Consider the following 22,435-nt stretch of genomic DNA (forward strand, 5'->3'; position numbering starts at 1 on the left):
AAACAGACAATTTGTGTTTGATAGACCAGGCCACAAGTATTTAATTCGTTATTTGTGTCATTACTTATCTATGCAAATAGAGCTGATAGTTTACAGTGCATGCATATCTCTTAGACACAGGCATTGAATAAAGGCAAACATCTGCCTCCAACCATAGCTTCTCTTAAGCACTTATGAAGTGATAACAAGCTGTTTGCTTTGTTTCCTTCCATTGCATTGGCACTTACTTGTTAGGCTACAAAAGGCTCGTAGCTAGGAGGATACTGCTTCTAATGGACAGTAGACAACGTGCAGTTTCTGCTTGCACGGAGAACAGGCAGACAGCATGTTGGTGCATCTTGCAAGGGAAGCAGACAACTTGTTGGTTACTTTTGCATGAAAAGCAGATAACATGTTGGTGCTGCTTGCATGGAAGGCAGAAAACATGGTGGTGCTGCTGAATGTGTGCCAGTGTTCGCAAATTATACCTTGACGAATTCAATGTATTCCACTGGGGCCATCCTGGATCCAGCTCGGTAATAGCTGCTGGATCCAGGATACGGCGAGATTTCCTCTTGTTTCCTGCACAGCCTGCTAGTTCAAAGGACTTGGTTGAAAATTAGAGATCCACAACTTTAAAGAATTAATTATAAAAAGTTTACAATTGAGGCCATCAAAATGTGTCTGGCCCCTAAAGCAAATATAATGTTACCTGTAACACCTGAACACTTTGCAGTCACAATTCAGAAAGTGTTCTGGGGGGCAACAGGCATTTGAACCTGTTTTTGCACCCCCTGGGCACCTTGGTACTAAAGAAGTGGCTGCAAATGCTTGTGTATCTCCTTATGTACTGTGGATGGGGCGGGCTCATATCTTGCACTTATGCAAACCCCTGGGGTTATTACACCGTTTGCATATGGTCCTGTGAAAATGTGGAACTACCCCTGCCCATGCACTATTAAAGATGGGGCGCAGGGGCAAGCAGGCTCATGTGAGGCAAACTGGTATGAAGAGGAGCACAGTGTGCCTACGGAAGATAACCATTAGGTGTGGGTACAGGGGTTCTAGGGACCCCTAAGTCATCCCTTTGTAGATGAGTACAGTCACATACTGTACCAGCTTGAAGGGGGATCACCTTCCCTCTTCCCTCTTCATTGGGCATTAAAGGCGGACCAGTGGTTTTTAGGTCTCGCCTGGCATTGGAGCGCGCATGCGCTTCTAGCCTGCGAGATATATTGTATATAAAACATTTCTAAAAGGAACTCTAAGCCCCGCCCCTCATTTCCATTGGGTAGCATCAGTGTTTATGGTAAACGCTGGCTTCCCATTGGAAATGAGGGTTTTTCGTTGCCGCCCTGTCCGTTTTTTGGACGGCCCCTCCAGACATCATTGCCTGCTTCACTGCTGTCGTGAAGACTTTTCTTATCTGCTTGTTTATTTAAACAAGCAGATAAGAGAAGTCTTCACGACAGCTGTGAAGCAGACACGGAGTGCAGAGGCACACGGTGTCACGGGGAGGACAGAGGATCCCGGCAGACTCTGTGTTTTTCTGCCGAGGCAGCAGCGTGTGGGCAGTGCTCGAAAGGGTGCTATGTTTATGAAGTAGGTGCTGTGGCTGAAAGACCTAGTGATACGTGCTCTTCGCAGTTCTTGCACTGCAGCACTGGCCTCTCTCTGTGCTAAGAGGTTACGATAATTTGACATGCACTTCAAAATATAGCAAAACAATATGTTTCCAGTCATTTACAGCACGCCACCTTTCCGGCTTAAACTGGCCCCTTGTTTTACTTATTTCGTGGTAGAACATGCCGCCCCTGGCTGTGGGTAAAACTGTGAAAAGAAAAGTGACCTCCACTTATCATTTGCCACAGCACCTGACCACCAACACCCCAGTGTTCAAGTCAGACTGCGAGACCCTTCTAAGCCGGTTGCAGGACACTGAGAGTGTGCGATTCAAGGTTTTCTCTTCCCTCTGGAGGAATATGAAGTTCTCAACCATATTTTAGTAAGTTATGCCTCATTCACCAATTTAAAATTTGCATACATAAAAGGTGGGTTTAGGTGTTAGCCCCCAAGCGACCGTCGGGTCTGAGGTCTGGGGGCGCCCGGACTTGGCGCTGCCCGTGCTCCAGGTCTGTGGCGCTCTTTCATTTCGGTGTCTCCCTTCAGATGAGGCGGTGATAAGGGCGGCATCTCACCCCCCCTGGCATCCCGGGTTTCCGCCCGCCCCCCAGCCTCCTAGGCTCTGGCATGAAAAGGAGCTGCCTGCGGCCTGACATCACAGCATTCCTCTGCCCTGGGCAGCCTCAGGCGCCCAGCCACACTCCCCGGTGGAATATTAACAGGATGCGAGGCCGATCTGAGCCCAGGACTCGTACGGATGAAGGGAGTATACATGTGCGTGCGAGAGTGTGCTCCAGAGAGGCGCACTAGAGAACGGGCTTTTCTCCAGTATTACAAGGTCCCACAGCACAGGTATCTCTTATGTTACTCAGCCTCTTTCCTCCAGTCTTGCAGGCTCCCACAGCAGAGCTACCTCCCAGGTTACTCATCCTCATTTCATCCAGTGGAGCAGGCATGCTCCTGGCCCTGTCCCCTCTCCTGCCTTAGTCTCACAGCAGAGCTATCTCTCAGGTTACACAGCCTCTTCCTCCTGTGGAGCAGGCATGCTCCTGGCCTAGCTGCCTCTCCAATTCTACAGCCGCACACAGCAGAGCTGTCCCTCATGTTACACAGCCTCTTCCTTCAGTCTTACAGGCTCCCACAGCACAGCTATCTCTCAGGTTACATAGCCTCTTCCTCCAGTCTTACGGTCTCACAGCAGAACTATCTCTCAGGTTACACAGCCTCTTCCTCCAGTCTTACGGTCTCACAGCAGAGCTATCTCTCAGGTTACACAGCCTCTTCCTCCAGTGGAGCAGGCATGCTCCTGGCCTAGCTGCCTCTCCAGTCCTACAGCCGCACACAGCAAAGCTATCCCTCAGGTTACACAGCCTCTTCCTCAATTTTTACAGGCTCCCACAGCACAGCTATCTCTCAGGTTACACAGCCTCTTCCTCCAGTCTTACAGTCTCACAGCAGAGCTATCCCTCAGGTTACATAGCCTCTTCCTCCAGTGGAGCAGGCATGCTCCTAGCCCAGTTCCCTCTCCTGCCTTACAGTCTCACAGCAGAGCTATCCCTCCGGTTACACAGCCTCTTCCTCCAGTCTTACAGTCTCACAGCAGAGCTATCCCTCAGGTTACATAGCCTCTTCCTCCAGTGGAGCAGGCATGCTCCTAGCCCAGTTCCCTCTCCTGCCTTACAGTCTCACAGCAGAGCTATCCCTCAGGTTACACAGCCTCTTCCTCCAGTGGAGCAGGCATCTCCTGGCCCTGTCCCCTCTCCAGCCTTACAGTCTCACAGCAGAGCAATCCCTCAGGTTACACAACACTTTTAATCCGGAAACTATATTCACGTACTTCACATAATTCAAAACGCATTCATTCATAAATCCATCCCTGGAATCTGAGTGATTGGTGCTCGGTCCTCTTTTGTGAATGTCACCAGTAACCTATACCTCCTCATTTATCTTAGTTGATCGTTGGAATTCACCCCACTTGATCAATAATCTTAACCACTTGGCCTTTATGCATTCAAAATGTTGGTGCCCCAAACCCCTCTAATTTTGCCTTGCGCTCCTCTAAAACAAGCATTTGCAATGCAATAGGTCTCGCAGTTACGCAAGTTTAAGCTATCGGCATTATAAATTCCAATGCCCTTTACTTATGTTTTAAAAACAAAAATAAAAGCTATTGTCATTTGCAATGTTAATAGTCAATAGCAAAAGCCTTTTATTTATGTTTTACAAAAGAAAAAAAAAAGAAAAAAAAGATGTCATTCACAATGTCAATAGCTCAAAATAATGTCATTGCGAGACCTATTGTATTGTAAATGCTTGTTAACCACTGGTTCAGCTTTAATTGCTTTGCTGTCCCTGGTGCCTGCTGGAGTTTGTACCTGTACTGGAGACAGCACATATAATGTGTAAATTGGCCCATTGGCCCTGTCTGTGCTGAGTGAAACCAATTGTGGCTGCGCCTGAAACAGACAGTGACAGTACACCAGGGGCCCCTAATATTAAAAAATGTGGTGATATCCACTCCTACATCAGTCACACAAGGGAGCAGGTGATTGAATAGTTTTCAAACCATGATTCATATTTTGTAGTTTCCATTTCCCTAAAAATCAATTAATTGGGAGACAAAGATAGAAAGTTTTACTTTAAAATGTAAAATCACACGACATCTTTTACAAGATGAACTCATTAAGTCACATTTCTTTGAGAAAGCCCTTAGTGACACAAATAACCCTAGGCAACCGGGGCTGAGAAGAAGTGCAGTCTTGTGACAGAATGAATCTAAAAGATGCTGGGCTTAGACAGTTTGTTTTCATTAAATATAAACAGGTTGATAGTGTTTTTTGTGTGCTCTAGGAGGGTTAGACGTTATTGGCTACATCAGATTAATTGCTGAGATATTTGTTTTATTGTGTGCATCAATGTTTTATGAGCACATTCAGACACAGGACATTTTAATGAACATTTTTAGAGATGTTACTGTAAGGATTTATTCAAACAATTTTGGGGAATGCCCGAATTTAATTGGGCGTAACATGCAGTGTTGGGGTAGCATATCAATCCCTGGAACTCTATGTATTACTCAAGTTCTGTTTATTGGATTTTCCCAACAAACATTACAGTATAAATGCAGTTGAAAAGGAAAGGGCCTTCATCATTAGACAGTTACATATCAGTAACAGTACACTTAGGACCCGATACTAGTATTCCAACACAATTGTCCAAGTCTTCTGGAAAGAAGGAAGCTTAGGGTGTACAAAGGAACTCTATAAGGAATTTTATTTGAGACATGAGAGGTCAAAATGAGCTTGTGTACCACTTGCAGAATTTGAGTTTGAGCATTTGTGGAACTGTAAACCAGCCCTGAATAAGAGTCTATGTTCATTCAATTAGTTACCAACAAACACTGTCCCGCGGTTGGATTATTTTAACAGCTTTTGTTCACTTGTGCATCAAGGAGAACTTGGCCACTTGGACAGGCATCTGCTTTGTTACCGACCCCTCTCTCTCCTTGAATCATAGCTGGTCTCAACCTACAACAGTGCACTGCATCAGGGAGGGTGCAAATTTTAGAATTGTATTAACCAGAGTGACATTGATTCAAATGGGACAACCTCCCCGAGAATGTTTGAAATACTCCAGAATTAATGTTGGATACATATAGATATGAAGCACCATATCGAAGAGTGATGAAGTGCGCAAAAACTGTTTTATTTTAGTAGTTTATATCTTTCAAGATAAATAGAAAAGCGGTATGTGTCGTCACTAAGAACATTTTGAATATTCTCCTGTTGACCTGACTAAAGGCCTCATCCTGAGTGATCAGATTTTGAACTGGTAACTCCGCCCGTTGATCTGGCAATCAGGATCATTCCTATCTCTAAAGACGAAGTTACCTGGTATTTTGATGTGAACTCTAGTGTCCCCTCAGAAATGAGGAATTACCAGGGGAAGCAGAATTTCTGGATCCAGTTCCATCTGTTATTTCACATTTCTCCTCGATTAACATTTTACCTGGAGGCTAGACCTGAATAAAGCCTTCAGCAAGAGAGACTCCAGGCGAAAGACAGAAGCTCTGTGAGCTACCGTGTATCTCAGGACTAGTAACAGCCACATCACAATTGAGAGGTCACTCATAACAAGGCATACTACTACAGTAGTCCCATCTAATGTTCAGTTTTTACTCTTTGAAATTTAGTTATCCAAAATGTGTTTTACAAAAATTAGTTAATCGGCTCACTTATTAAAATGTTAGAAAGCAGCCACATTTAATATATTTTTAATATGCACTGTCCAGGTTGATCTGACACCAGGCCAATAATAGAGAGGGATGCACTTCATTAGCTCCAGAACTACTAGTCAACCACTTCCAGCTCATAGGAAAACTGGCACACAACAGACGAAAGATCAGCACATCTGACGCCCCAACAGAAGGACACATAGTAGCGCCTGGAAGTCCATTTGCACCCTTAAGTGGGGTGGGGGAAGAAAGTCAATGACATGAGTGGCCCTGGTGCTATGGGGAACAGCCGACACTTTTAGTACATGTACTGATAGGACAGTAGTGGGTTGTGGGAGGAGACTGGAAGTGTTGATTGTCAGGCGACTGTGCCTAGTTTGTAAAAAAGGAAGGAACAAAGAAACCCTACTTTATACATAAAACACATTTAAAATAAAAGAGAGTTGAAGATATAAATAAATTCACACAGAAACACGTAAAGAACCCAAATTCTGAAGAAACACAGTACAAGCCTTGCCTATGCCATTAAGAAAATGCACTAGTCGAGGTAATGCTCACTTTAGCTCGGAGGCAGGCCTAATTTAGTGAGACTACCAGTTCTTATGTTGTGCTTGCCTGTGGTGTGTATTTCCACTCACTTTTGGGGCAGAGACTTATTTTTCATTATCAAAGTTTGACTGAGAAGAAGAGTAAGCAAGACAAGGCAGAATAAAAGATATGAAAACAAAAACAGGGATCAACCAAGCATTGCCAAATTCAATAGATCTTGGCCGTAAAGCCATTGGCTCTTTCCATGCTCTATTTGGTCTGAGATAGCTGCTGCCAATGCAATGTTGTAAAACATAACAAAATGTTTTCAAAGTTGGACATCTCAAATGCATCTCCATTGGCAAACTTTGAATGCATTTTGTTATGTTTAAGGATATATCCGGGAGTAGCGTTTGGCAAGTGTAACTCAGACTCAGATTCCCACACATTTTCTGTCAAGGTGGTGGATTTTGGAAACCTCAATACAAGCGTGATTCAGAGGTCCTTGGTCTGATCCCTAGTGTATGAATTGCTATAGCAAAATGGCATATCAGCCTTTACTAGGAGGTAATACAAAAGATTGGTCTCCCTTTTGTTGGCCCCACTCATGCAAAAAAAAAACAATAATTCATAAAATAATATGAGTGCACACAAAGTGTATACAGTTGCTCCGTTTTTCCAGCATTGCATGTCCACTTTATACATCGTATACCCTGTGAGTCTGCTGCTCCTGTGTTCCCTTTAAAGTCACTCTAAGAAACACTGTTGCCCAAGTACACCCTGAAATCTGTTGAGGCTGGAGCACCTGGTGCTCCTGGATACCCTGAAAATATGTACACTGAAAGATTAGTGCTCTCAGAAGCCCTTAAAGACCTGCTCTGCAACAGTGCTGTCTCTATTCACCTTTTTCATTTTGTCCTGAGATGTTGGTGGTTACATGCACCCTGTGCACTGATCGTTGGTATAGCACCACATAGACTTTATCCACCAATAAACCTGCACACATGCCTTTAGTGACCAATAACCCTATACACCCTGAGAACTTCAGCTTAAATGTTTAGCACCCCTGGGTGATTGAGGAACTCTGCGCACTGAGATTGGGGACCCTGTAGCTGCACATACCCTGATAACTGCTCTCTTGACACTCTCCCCCTTTAAACTTCCATGCTCCCAGTCTGCCATCCCTCCTGTAAATATTGCCCCAAAATGCTGGTGTAGATGCATATTTTCAAAGAAGGCAATGCCCTCTGAATATCCACTAGCCCATCAAAAGGAAAGGTATGCTGATTGCAACAATACTTAGACAACTCAAAACTAAACTGACCAGGCCTACCCTTCTGCCACTACTGTGTGTTGCTCAAGTTGAAATTCATTCATCAATTACTTATGGCAGTGAAGCCTTAAGAGGTACAGATGCAAAACTGTTGGACACCACTATTTCAAAAGCGTATAGAGTCCTTACCATCATATACCTCACAGGCTCAGATCCGGTTAGAATTTGGACTAACCAAGCAACTGCTCGCAAGGCGAGGATCATCTATCAAGTGCTGGTACAAAATAAAGAATTCACCTGAAAACACACTGAATCACCAGCTTTGGGAAGATCTGCGTGGCAGCTCCACTGCACATGCAAGAAAATATTTAGAGGAGTCACTAGCTACCACAGGTTTAAAAAAAACTATGGGAAATCTCTCTCCCGCATGCACAATTTAAGCGTGTAGTCAACAAGAATATAAAGAGACTTTCTTTCATAGAGGACAAAGCTACCTTTGCCCACAGACGCCACGCATGGATGATTCTGAGCACCTACAAATCGCCTGAATTACAGGCTTACTTCGGACTGGGGTATTGCAGGAAATCAAAAGAAGCCTTTCTAAAACACAGGCTAGGAATTTTACCAGCCATACCCCACTTACAACCATGGCTGAGAAGGAACTGTGGGACCATATGCAGGCTGTGTGGCACAGGGAAAGAAGATATGGAACACTTGCTATGCTCCTGCAAGAAGCTAAAAGAGGAAAGAGTAGCTCTCCTGAAAGCCACCTTTAACAAACTTAGTATACGCACACAAGCAGTCATTGCATGCTTTGACCCAAGACTTCCGCAATTGAATGGACTGTTGGTAAAAATTTTGAAACTAGTCATGTTTAAACAACCTAAAATAGTTGATGGTGGTTCAGAAAAATAAGGAATTATGGACATTTCTTAAACTCTTATTTTATAATTATTGCATTTTCTTAACAATTAAGCTCTCTCTTTTTCTTTTACTTTTTTAAATTCTGAGTTGATGAAATGTGTACTCAATATGAACTTTTGTAACGGTTTTAAATAATCAGAAACAATAACATTTTTACTTACTTACTTACTTACTTACTTACTTACTTACTTACTTACACTAGCCCATCAACCTGTCAGCCATTGAATTGCTGAATGTGACGTACATCTTTGCCAACATTGAATCTGATTTTAGATGGTTGACATTAGTAATATATAAATTAGAAGACACTGTCCATTATGGTGTCAAACTGGAGGTCGTAAATTTTGAGACAGGTTGTTTCTTTATTTATAAAGGATACATAACGCGTAACATTGCACTATAGGACCAGAACACTCATCTTATCTCTCATGTATCGCTGCATCATATGTAAACAGTTTCTGTGATCTGGTCAATTCAGCAGCACACATTCTTACTGTGTCACATTTCTTAAAGGCGAGAAGGATGTTGTAGGCGCCTCTTTGTAGGGGACAGTGTGTACTAAGGACAATGCTATTATATAATGGTCCCAACAAACAAAAATAATCATAATTTCCTTGTGTAGATTTAGACCTACGTTTGGACTAAAATATTTTTTTTCGAGAGTTTTCAAAACGAATCCCATAGTACCTCTGTGATGCAGCAGCACTCGCTAATTTCCGGAGATAAGTCTGTGACCATGTTTAGGGTAGGAATGGGTTCTGTAGAAGTTTGTGAGTACCCACGAACTCACGGATCTTTGGGTGTACCCCAACTTTCCGTGCCACCCTCATCCTGGGGCACCCACTCCCCACTCAGTGATTCATGTCACTTGTGCATCTAAGTGGAACTTAAGTGATCAAGTCCCTTGTTATTCAGGGTCTGTGTTTCAAGAGAGAATACAGTGCTAGTGGTAATTCGGTTTGCTAAGGTGTCTGGAAACAATCTGAACACGCAAGCAAGACATGATGTAGTGAGCCGAGACCTTCAGTCTGTTGGAATCGCGACCTAACTACATCTTTAAGTTTAACACAGATTTATTCCTGTATTTGGGCATCTGGCCAGGTTAATACTAATATAATCAGAAATGTGATTGGTGGTCAAAAAGTGAGATGTCAAGATGGAATAACACCGTTGGTTTATGTCTCCCATGGGTGAGTGTGGGGTCGTTAGTTTCGTGTTTTTTCTGTTGATTTTAATAAGGTTTAATTTAAACCAAAATGAAAATAAAGATAGACTTTGAACATATGTATAAATACATGGCAGCAGCTGGTATAACATTAGAGCGTGACATGGGGGGGGGTTAAACATGTACACCAAAGGCCGCACCGAGCTGAAAGCCTTTTGTACACAACAATAATAATTTGGGGACATCATTCTGTGGTGGATTTCATTCGCTTGCCCACTGCATGGAAGGAAGTTTGCAAAGCTGAGTGTAAGAGCGAATAATCTTGACATATAGTGAACATGCATTCCAGGCTATGGACAGCACAGGAAAAATGACGGGAAGTGGGACGAGTGAGATGATGCACCCAGGGAGTGAATGAACTGATAACCAGCGTTATGACTGGCTGTGCTCAGCTAGTTCATCAATCATTATATGTCACATCCCCTTCCGGTTCACTCGCAGATACTGTGCTGCTGGAGTGTAATTCAGATATGTAGGACGCTGAGGCCATTTAATGATTCTGATTGCAATTAACAAGGCATTTCGAAAAATGTTCTTTTTGTGCACATGGAATTATTTTTCAGGACCACATGAGGCCTAGTCGCAGCAAAGCACAGGATCGTAGGTAATTCTCATGTTTCCAGTCTCTGGACTTGAGATACCACCCTTTTAACTTTTCAAAAATAGTAACCCTGCTGAGCAAAACCTTTTTACACCAACTTAAAAAAAAACTGTCTCTCAGCACGTCTCGCTATTGGTCTTTGTGTTTAAAGGTGTGCTCAGATATGACCACTGTTCAACTTTAACACTGTGTTGGGACTTGTGATAATATGAGCGACTTCGACTTGAGGCCATCTTTAAGTAAGGAACAGTCCACATACTATGTTTCCCATTGGGCGAGTCAGCAGTTGAGCTGTTCTCCAGCAGTGGGCCAACGCTATACTTAAAGCCTGGTACCGGTGCTGGTGCTATCAAACGCGCGGGTTGCCAGATACCATGGCTGCCTAGTCTTGATTCCACCTCATACTCCTCGCTTCAATCATCCTCCACTCCCTGTCTTATTATCACACACTTGCAAGTCCTTTTGCACTCTGCTTTCACCAATTGTCCACTGTTTTCCAGTATTTCTATCCCTACCCTTCTCTTATCTGCCATTCTCTGTCTTGCTCTGGGTCAAAATCTGATGATGTAAAATAAGTTCATGTCTCCAGAAATGAGTGTTGTGCCGACTACCGTCAAACACCGGCACAAATTATGCACAGCCTTATGCAGCAGCCACTTGTGGAACGGTGGGCTAGTGCTTGCTCCGCCATGATTTTAAATGTTGGATGTAGTTTACTAATGAAGAGCTGACCCAGGGGCGGCTTTCATCCTTTGAAAGAACATGCTGTCCCCTCACCGTCTCCCAAACTGCAGGGTGCCCCAGTGGTAGGTCGGCTCCCACATTTTTTACATTAATTTTCAAGAGCATCTGGCGGGGCCAGACAATGCCTTCTTCCAAAAGTCTGAGCTGACATCTAAATGTATCTGACATTCTCTGTTATCCAGATATCCAGGGCCCTGTGAGACCTGTGCGCCTTTCAAGAAAGCATCACAATTACTGGAATGCATCTGTGGGGTCGTTATCACCAGTGCAGAATAACAATATATACGTATTTTGTTAGTAAATGACAAGATTTCACTAAACATAAGATGCACAATTATTTTTTGAACACGGATGGCAATAAACTGTTGTTTATAAACATTACAACTGTAACATACTTAGATAAAGGTGTTTTTCGCCAATTTTTTTTAGATCTAGGACCGTTTAACTGTTAAGTTTAGTGACGTTTGTGCACTTTGTTAACTGACTACTGTGTTGGTTGAGACATACGGAAGTCTTCATAAGAGTTTGTAGCATAAAAAATAGATTTATTCCGATTATTATTTGGAACAGCATTTTGAATCTGGTTATTTTTCTACTGTCTCACTCTAGGACGGGGACCTGGTAGTTGGTGGACCGGGAAGTTTTTATTGGCAAGGTAGGTGGAGCGCTGTGCTGTGTTCAGTTTCTAAAGTTTATCAGTGCTTTTCGTTTTTCATTGTTCTTTCCTGTAAGTGGTGAATAAATGATGTCTGATAGCTGCAACGCATGATTTGTGACAATAATCTTGTCTCACTAGCTTTCACAAAGGAGACACTAGAACCCCCAGCCCCATGTACCTCTACCCACAATCCCAAACAGAAACTAACCACCAGAAACACAACCACTCTGCACAGGCAATCAACAGTATGCACCACTCAACCTGTAATATACTCCCTTGCTATTTTTATTTATTTATTTATTATTTTATTTTACAGGGTTTTATATAGCGCGAACTTGACCCGAATCGGGAATCAGAGCGCTTTACATAGCACCAGTTGCATTAAATGAGGGCACATTCATTTTTGTTAGGCTCGGGGAGATGAAGTGATTTGCCCAGAAATGCTATTCCTCATGAATATCTCAAAGCACCTGTCAGATATGTCTTGAAGGGCTCTTGTGCTGCTGTTATTCGCCAACCTCTGGAATGGACCAACTTCCTTGTAGTTAGGAGCTGCTTTCACCCGGACTTTCACTATTATGGGGGCAATTGTAATGCTTGTTATTGGGAAGGTAGCAGGAATATAGATTGGTTTTCTGATTCCTGGGAATAATGGTGTTGCAAAGAGATATAGCGAGAATATGGGGGAGGGATACATGCCCAGATATTCACACTTGCAATAAAGGACTAGTGCATGGAGGTATAAGAGGGCAAGGACTGCCTGAAGGAATGGGGAACAACACAGGAAACTTGAATCATGATTGGAAAAAGGTAACAACTCTTGGTATTCCCTCCAGAAAATACGTGCCACACATGGACAGATGGGCAGTGGGAGGGGGTTCATTTTCGTGCTCTTTGAAAAGGAACTCCATTTTTGTGCATATGTGTTGCTATATATATTATACAATATATCATATGGTGCAAATGAATAACAGGTGTGTGCAGTACCCTGATATTAATATCAAAGACTCTTCAATGGATTGTCAGGACCTCATGTTTTGTTGAAATGTTGGTTTTGTTAGCCTGATGAAAACACCACTAGAATAGATGTAAAAAATAATATTGCACATGAATTTGACATCCAAATCCCAGACAACAGCAAGCTGTGTGTGGACTTAACAACTAGTCACAGAAGTGTCTACAGGAGACCTCCCATAATTCAGCACGGACCCAATAAAAAAAAAAACAATTCAAAAAGCTATTCCAAACACCTATATCTAACACAAATAACACCATTTACTACAACAGAATTATTTCAGGACTTTGGGGATTTTTTTCACCTATAAATAAATGCATTAGTATCGTGCGTACAGGATGACTTTTGGACATTCCAGTGTAGGAACAGCTGTAATGGGTTTGGAACACCCACTAACCTTTGAATTTGTGGGTATTCACAAAACCTTTGCAGATGGTTTCCCAACGCCAAAGGGCCAGGCCTGGTAATTTACATCTCTGCCCAGCACAGGAATAAATGCATTTTCCCAGGGCTAAAGAGAAGCAAAACATCTACATTGTTTGGGTTAGGGGAAGAGGTGTTTCTCTGCAGAGAAAATTTAAAAAAGTTTAACAGTGCAAATGCACTTAAAATTACACATAGACATACACATTTGGAAATGTTTACACGTGTAATTTTTGGAAGCTGTAACAGTCACAAATTCCCTGGTCTAGGTGGATTCCTAGAATTGTTTGTGAAGGCCGGCAAGATTGGAAAAATTGTCCAAATGCAGAAGTCACCCTCTGTGACCAAGTTCCAAAGTTCTTCAGTAGGCGGCTTCATAATTGGGCCTCTGATCTTTACAAGTAGCAAGTTTCAACTGTTAACATGTATGCAGAAGTCATATCCGAAACGTTTGCAAGTTCCTCATCATTGTTTTCTTAAAGCATGCTTTTGTGGCAGGCTTTCAACGAATGTATGTAGGAAACCATTGAAGGGACAAAACGCCAATAAATTCTTCCCGAAAGAGGCTATAACTTGATAGTAACTGCATGCATAAGGGTTACATGCTGCAGATGGCTTCAGTCACTTGTGACATTATGGCCCGTGTGTGCCATCATCAGCATCCTTTCAATGCTGGGAGCTGTTGCCAAGTGACCTGCATTTGCACTGGGATGTTTGCAATAAAACTCTTTGGCCGAAATGCTAATTAGGGCTCATTTCCTGCTCAGTTTTGGTGTCATTGACCAAAATAGAGATTGTTTTGCAATCCAGTTATGAAGGGGTCAGACATAAAGTTGGAGAGATTGATGAGAAATGGAAAGAGATAGTGAAATTCCAGAGAGAAAATGCATACTTTTTGCACAACATAGTGTTCTCAGCTCGAGAGCTCAAAAATGCAAAACAAGAAGCTTCACATTTTTTTTTCACAAATGTAGATTCATTTACCTATTCTATAGAGTGTTTTATATTAACACGAGTGTACATAGAGAAAATAGAATTTATGTAGCACATAGAGTGCTGAATCGCAAACATTTTTGTTGTTGCTATTTTATGTCCTTGGTGGTAAATTAGGGTGGTGCTTGCTCCAAACATCTTTAGCCACGGTGTTGTCAAGGCAGGATTCTCGAGGTAGTAATTTGTTGGAAGTACATTTGTGCATGTTTGTTGTGTGGCATTTTCTTGGGATGGTGATGTGTTCTGTTGTTTTTAGTGCTAATGCCTTTTTTGTGCTGCAATATATTATATGCAATGTGATTTTGTTGGGTTGTAGGGCAGTTGTGCTACATTTGTTTCTACTGTTTTGTTATGATGCGCCCTGTAATGTTTTAATTGTGTTATTATGTTGCTTGGTATATGTTAATACGCTCTGTTCTGTTGTTTACTTTATATATGTTAACAAAAGCAGATTAATTTTCAGCCGAAATCAGCACATGCTTTGAATGTTCCTGTGACAATCAACTATTTACCACTTTCTGAGGCAGGAAGATATCGCTGATCTAGATTTTCAAGTACTTCAAACGCCAGTCAGCCCAAAACTGTGGCAAAGGCTGAGTCTTGACATAATAGCCTCCCCCTTAAAGTATATTACTTTGGGAAAAGTTAATAACAAAAAGTGTTAATTACACCATAAACATCCAAGATTGAGTTTAATAAATAATACGAAATTATGCTAATTTTGTACATCAAATCAAGATAAAAATCAGAGTAGATGCCTCATTAGATTGAACCTGTCAATGAGCAGCAGTAGTGTTTACAATACAAACTAGCATCAGCTGCGGCCCGTTCAGGTAAGAGCGTTGGGGTGGTGGGCCCGGGTGGGGGGAGGATTTCAACAGATGACGAGGGAAAATTAAATAAATAGATAATTTTCCCTCATCATTGTCTGTCGGAACTCCTCGACAACTCGGCCCCACCGCTCTGACCTGCATGGGCTGCGGCTGACTAGCATGTCAGAAAATGGTACTTGCAAATGAGTCCAATTAGGCCCGCCTCAATTCTGATTTGCAGCACTGACATTCTCAACCTGGCACCCATACATAGCTCTCCAGATGTCCAAATGTTCCTCAATTTGGATCAAATTTAGAATAATCAAACCTCTAAATTATTGCATTATAACACTTTGTAAGGTGTACTAATAGGACACACACTGCCTTCAATCTAACCCTGTCCATGCTGCCTACTCCTGTTCCAAACTACGCAGCCTTGTGGCCCCTCAGAATAAAGTGGATTTGCTGTCCTCTCAAACTGCTGCTTCAGTAGCGTGGGCAGGTATGGCCTGGGATGTTTTTGTTTTTTATTAAAAGAGATCCTGGCTTATTAAAATATGACTAACAAACAGGCTCACAGACCTTCCCACCTAACTCTAAAATAACAAGGTCATTGGTAGGCCTGCTGATTTCTTTAATAAACTCTCTATTTATCAACTGCTGCCAGTGGCGGCTGGCAGGGAACGGGGATGGCAGTACAAGGGGGGTAACAAAAAAACAAAACACTTACCTTTTGCCGGCCACCGTCTTTCCTCCGCTTCAGTCCTTTCCCATCCCGCCTCCTCCTCAGCCTCGGCAGAAGCAGGCAGCACAGAGGCTCCCTCCCCTAAGCCAACCACAGTGCTGCAATGAAGCATTTGAATTGATCTGAGTGCCGTGGTTCAGCGCTCAGATGGGGTATGGGAACCTGTGCATGTTCCTCACCAGGCTGTGTAATGCAGCCTGGTGGGTAATATGCAAAGGGCGCAAGTGTGCATGACTGTTTGGCCGGCCCCTAGGGGGCCGGCCAAACAGTCATGCACACTTAGGTAGATCAAACCATTCCACCCCCTGTGACCCCAGCCCCGCCCCACCCTAATCTAGCCCCATAGTGAGAAATAAAATGATAATAACGGGGTTTTTATCATTTTATTTTTCATTTCTCCTGCTCGGAGGGCAGTGGGGCGATACTCATCTGCCTTAGCTGAGGATTCGCCCCTGTCTGGTACTTTCATAAACGTAAGAGCAGGGCGCAGGAAAGCTACCTGCCCCTTCTTCCAATGGCCCTGAATTCTGTGTGAGCTAATCCCATTTGTGAGGGTATAATCCAACTATTCTTGATTCAGCGAATCAAAACTTTGTTGCCTTCATAAATGCTTTAGTTGCCAACCTTTTTAAAAGAAGTGCCCTCTTGGTTTATAGTACTTCAAATACCCTTAGTTCTAACTTTAAAAATAGCCTCATCCAGGATTGCCTTCTGCGCTCCCACTTTGTGGAACCACTCCACATCTTGAAGACTATTTTGCATTCTTTTACGACTTGTAAATGTTTGTTCAGCTGGGCTGTGTCAGTGAGGGACACTCAGGTTAGTAAAAAATTAGTCTTAGTGTCATCTGTCAGCAGGTAAAGTACAATGATTTCTATGCAAGCACATTGTGGTACCATTAAATAGCCAAGTGAAAGTATGGCGGAGAACAACAACATGATCATGGTCCACAAAGAAGATGACTTCATACCAGTAGACAAGTAATGTTCCATTATCCAGAAAGTATCAGACCAACCTGTGGCATACAGCAAGCACTCTGCCAAGTGGCTTATGGAGAAGCAGGATGTTTTACCATTGTTTACGTGAGGGTTCTGCTGCCTTTACCACTGTGCTTAGAATGAATAAAGGATGCAAATTATTTATTATAAGGATGTTTCCAAGGAGGGGCCAAAGTTGCATTCTGGCTCCTTTTTTCAAGAATTGTAAGAGGGAAATATTGCTTGGCTCATGTGCCACGCCTCATAACAATTCAGACCGCCATGATCCGCATTCATTGACCTTGCAATATCGAACTTACCCTGGATACAGGAGGGATCAGTTCTAATGCAAGACACACACTGAACCTGATAGCGTTGTTGTAAATGTCAACAACCATAGAAGAACAAATCTAGATAATAAGCCCTGAGGAAGTCCACGGAAGTTGGACGAAACGCGTTGGCTGTTTTAACTAAAATTTCAAAGTGAAGAAAAAACTAATTTTGTGATATTTGATGGACTTAATCACTCTCGAACTTGGAATTGGTGGTGCAATCCACATTTGTGATTGATTAAACATTGGTCTTGGTGACTGCTGTCTGGAAACAGCGGGAGCAGTGGAGGTGCACACCACATGAGTGTAATACTCAAAAGGTTGGACTCTTTGTGGGGGATTTTTGCATTGGGGGAAATGTGTTACATGTACATTGTTGTGTAAATGTTTGGCTTGCTGTTTTGCCTTGGTATTATGTGGTGGATTTATCCTTAAAATGTACCCCTAAAATTACTAGTAATAACTTAATTGTTTTATTCTCAGTTTTACATGCCCCACACCACCATAGATGTAAGTGTAAATCTATGTGTATGTAAATTTCCGCTTATATGTTTAATTTTGTGTATTGGGCTCAAACCATTTTTTGAAAACCATATCCAGCATTTGTTATTTCTTGGCCTTTATACAACAAGATCCTTCAGCACTGAGATTATCAACAAATCAATTCCCACTATCCATTTTGCAGTGAGATATAATAAGTGTTAGAATTTATTTTCTCTATGGTAACTTAAAAGGCAAATCACATTAAGAGCAGTTTGAGGCACCAATATGGGCATTCCTTTGGTATTTGGTGTATTCAGTTAAAATATAGTGGCCATTATACACTGCCTGTTATAAATGTGACTCAATCAACATTTTGTTTAGAAAAACAATAAAACCCTCAAGAGCATATTCACCTGAGTATTAAATAATCTTCAAAAGCCCCAAAGAAGTTTGAAATCCAGTATTAATATTTGTATGCCCATCATGACCACGTTTGACCAACACCATCAAATGTATTGTAATGAGTACTGAGCAATTCTTGACTTTATTCCGTATTTCTGTCCTTTAGTGCATATTCTATGCCCTCGTTACTCAAAGATGAGATAGAATTCCTTTAGCCCACATTTTATGTGACTGCTGCTATCTGCTGTCACACTTATTCTTTATAAGAAGCCAGAATTGGCTTCTCAACAGACACTAAAAAACTGAAGCATCTAATTATAAATTATAATTTATGCAGAGTTGGCATGCTGAAAAAGGACTTTGCATCAGATCACTCTGGTCTTAGTATGATTGGAGGAGAATTATTTATAAAGCTGAATTATATGCGAGTACACTGTTATTGATTCAGACTTAATGTGAGTATAATCACTAGCCTGGAGTGTACCAGTACTATGTGGGATGAGTCTCCTACTGTACAGTGCCAATCATGCAATGTTGATTAGCTTTTGTCAGAACACTAATTTGAGTTTCTCTTGCCATGTGGTCACATCATAGGCCCGAGTAGAAACACCACCATTTACAATTCTCCCCTTTTTAAAGTTGCCTTCTTTTCTTAAACACAATGACATTTGACACACATTTGCTTGCGTTCCTGTGCAGGATAATATTCTCTGAAACAGCTTTGCTTACATTTTCACTTCGGAGGCATATTATCAAATACCCGGCAGATTCTGTACAAGGGTTAAGTTCACAGAGCAAAATGTTGTTGTTTGTTATTGTCTGTTTGGTGACTGAGCTATCACAATAGAATCAACACTAGTGTCCTAACTGGGACTTTGACATGGCAACTTGAGTGATGTTTATTATATAAACAACATCACTCCCTTGTTTAGTTAGAGGAACATTTTGCGGGCACTAAGAGGTCGCCACATGCCGGAATTCCTGCCCAGCTGATTCCGGTTTACCTCTTGTGAGGGATGATGCCCAGCTCTCCACCAAGACGGGCACCCTGATGTCACTTACCCACAGGTCACAGCTGAGTTAGATCACCCTACAGGGACTTGGCAGATTAACCCACACTAGGCACACTGGAATAGATAGTGCTAGACAGGAGCAAAATATAGCAGTATTCATATGCTTCCATATATTCTCTATAAACAGCACAATAGTTGAATTATTCATCTTCTTCACCATTCTTGTGTTGCTGATCACAATATTCTGTTTCCTTCCATTGATTATTGCAGCACACGTATTTTACTCAAGAATCACAATGCTTCAATAAATATTGAAACGTCATGTTGTGTATTTCTTGTGTATTTATGTGGGTAATAATGAGTAACTAAAAAAAAGGTTCTAGATCTGTTACCATGATTTCCTTGCGAAGTCTGTGTTGTCACGTTCTGAGGTTGCATATGTCACCTGCTACCTTTCCGGGTAAGGGGTACAGATGGTGCACTCTGAGCTAGCAGGACTAAGGCCAACTTATCCTGATGTTGTACGTAGAATCAGTCTCACACAGTTGTGATGTTTATGTTCCCAACAAACGCACAGTTTTTACAGAGAAAGAATAAGCCATACAACACTCTGTGGCCTGTAATCTAATATACTAGTTTTTCCCTCAGACTTGAATTTTAAAGATGTTATTTTATTTTCCACAAAAATAATGCTTTTTATGAAGGGTTTTTTTAAACCAGAGAAACAGAGAGATTTTTGGGTTCAGGGCAAGTGTTGAATCATACTCAAATGCCATTTCTCTTGGGACAGAGCATGGAAAGTGTATACATTGTGATAAGATATGGGAGACAGAGGCCTTAGTATTGAGATGAGTTGTTAATGAACTCCCACATGGGCCCAAAAATTTGACCCACAAAATAAATCTTGTTTCTATACAAAATTCTTCACTCACTTCTGGCTGCTTATCTTCAGCAGTGAATACTTCTTCAGAGAAACTTTATATAATTAGTCAGCAATTCAGACACCAATGAAGTTGTGTTAAGAACATAAATGGCCCAACCTGGCCAGAAGGAGAAAACTCGCATCAGAAAAGTGATACAACTAGGAAAAAAAGGCTTTGCTAGTTATCTGGAAATTAAAAAGTGAAAAACATGGCATAGAATCCTCCGTGCTGTTAACTGGGAAATAAGCACTCTTTGTGGCCAGTGCTTAATTTGTAATAGAATGAGTGCAGGTGCCCAAAGCTCTGCTGTGAAACCCACAGCTGGTGCACTAAAACTTTGGAGCACTGAATACCAAAGCTGCATATTCTTGAATTGACCTCACAGCTCTTCCTTCCACTATCAGACACTCCCTCCCCCTTTATCTCTCACGTGCAAGCTCTTCATTCTCCTTTTCCAATGGTTTTTCTGTCTTTCTCTTCCTACTTCTTTCCCCTGTGTATGCTATTCCCTCTCTTGCACGTGGCCAATGTCTGATGAGAAAAATAAGTGCCAGTCTCAAAAAATGAGTGCCAGTGGGCCTCTGACAATAACCGGTTCAAATTAACGCTTAAGTCCTGGGCTGGCCTTTGGATGAACGTTGAATGATAGAAGTTGAACCATGGTCCTAATGAACGTTTTACTTTTCTGCCTAAAACCATTTCAGAGGGAAGGTGTTCTTTTACCAACACCTTGTGCTCTTATGGAGGCAAACTAATGGATGGAACAAGGCATGCACAAGTACTATTTATTTTGGCCTACATGACACCTCCAATTCTGAATCTCTATGAGAATTGATTGCTAATGTGCTATTCCCATAGCAAAACATTTAACAGCTCAAGTTGTTTATATACTAATGCTATCAAAGCCAAGGCTTTTAGGGCTCCTTACATGATGCTCTTAGCAAGCAAAGGAGGAAAGGGAATCCCAATTCTGTGCATGAAAATTGGAGGAGATCTGGCAGAAGGTGGCTGCAAGAGTAGTGGTAATGTTAGCATGTGCTGCAAAGAAAAAAACATGTTTAAGGCTTGACTATGACGCTTTGCATCTTAAATGATTAAGGGCCGAATGCAGAGACACGAGTCAGATTGAAAGTAGATCAGGAGGAAGGCATGTGCCAGAATGAGGTGAGTTCCAGTTCCTGGGAACAGCTGGAGAGAAAGCTTGAGGGGAGATTTTTCTTTTCTTGTACAGGGGAGTTGTGGGCCTGTGTAATTTTACTGTATCTGGAGGAACACATCTGAGATCATATGCCATGACACCACTTTTGTAATGGAATTGTTTTGAAAATAAATGTTTGGATAACGCATGCCAATAGAGGGGGCTTGTCTAGATCTTTTATCATTTGTGCGTTAAAGTCAAATTTCTTTACATCAGAAGCAGCCAGCAACTAAGAGGATTGAAAGGCAGTTTTGAAGTGAACAGGAAGCAAATGGATGCTAGTAATCAAGGAAATCTGCAAATAGTCAATACTTGGACAGCAGGGCAGAATAGGATATAAAAACAGGAATATGCAGTTTGTCCCTGCCAAGGAATCAGAGTTGAGAAACACTGAACATGCATGTTGTGTCACAGTGTGTTCTGACATGAAGTGATGAGTCAAGAGAAATTTCCAAGAATTTTGATGTCTATGAATTTAGCACTGGAGGCCTGGAGAGGAGGAAGATGAGTTGTGTTGATGCAGTGACGAAGGAAGAGGGCAGCTTAGATCAGCTGATTAAAAGAGAACTTAAATGAAGAGAAGGAATTTCATCTTGGATAAGAGGGGGCATATTTATTAAAGGTTAACTTGTGAACAGGAGAGGGCTGAGGAGTGCTCCATCTGCTAAGAAATGGTGCTTTTCAGCTATCTCCCTGCACAGCTAGACTTACGGCTGCCTAGAGTCAAAGCAGGCACTCTTGCACTCCTGGTGTTACAGGAGGATTCTTCTGTGCAGGAAGGGATACTTTTCTGCACAAAACCAATCCTTACAGACTATTTCCTCTTTGTATGTGTGCTGCATAATGCAGCACACATGGAAAGAGGACGAGACGAGACTACATTTCTCCTCGTTAAGCCTCTGTCAGGAAAGGCACACCATTTTGGTGCAAACCCAGATTTACAAGTCTTTGTAAATTTAGGTTTGTATCAAAATACATGGGTGGATGCATGGGAACACCCATGCTCCACCCATGTAACGCCTACCTACCGCAAAGTAATACAAGACAGCACTATGCGCTGCATTGTGTTAGTTTGTATTTACCTAGTCACACAAATCTACTTTGCATGGCTTACTAAGGACAAAAATGAGTTTGCGTCTCAGATGCGCAACAAAAGTGATTTGGGTTGAGGGGTTTAAAGATGTGTGACATCCGAGTCTGAACTTCATGCACTGAAACAATGAAAACTATGCGGTACAAGAGGGAAGTGCGTGCTGTGTGAAAGTGGAGGCAGATAAGGTACACCCATTTTTTCTGATGTTCTGCCCAGAAGTGGTCTCTTTAAATATCA

The 22,435-nt window shown here is 42.1% G+C and overlaps 1 protein-coding gene across 1 annotated transcript in view; it reads left to right on the plus strand.

Moving 5' to 3' along the window:
* ITGA8 (integrin subunit alpha 8) overlaps positions 1 to 22,435 on the plus strand; it is a 652,632-nt gene that overhangs the window by 178,372 nt on the left and 451,825 nt on the right. Inside the window, exon 6 of the mRNA XM_085631247.1 lies at positions 11,741 to 11,786. Within this exon, the coding sequence (XP_085487373.1) occupies positions 11,741 to 11,786 (46 nt within the window). The remainder of the gene's footprint in view (positions 1 to 11,740; positions 11,787 to 22,435) is intronic.

This window comes from Triturus cristatus, chromosome 10, assembly GCF_964204655.1.
Source record: "Triturus cristatus chromosome 10, aTriCri1.1, whole genome shotgun sequence".
Taxonomy (NCBI): Eukaryota; Metazoa; Chordata; class Amphibia; order Caudata; family Salamandridae; genus Triturus; species Triturus cristatus.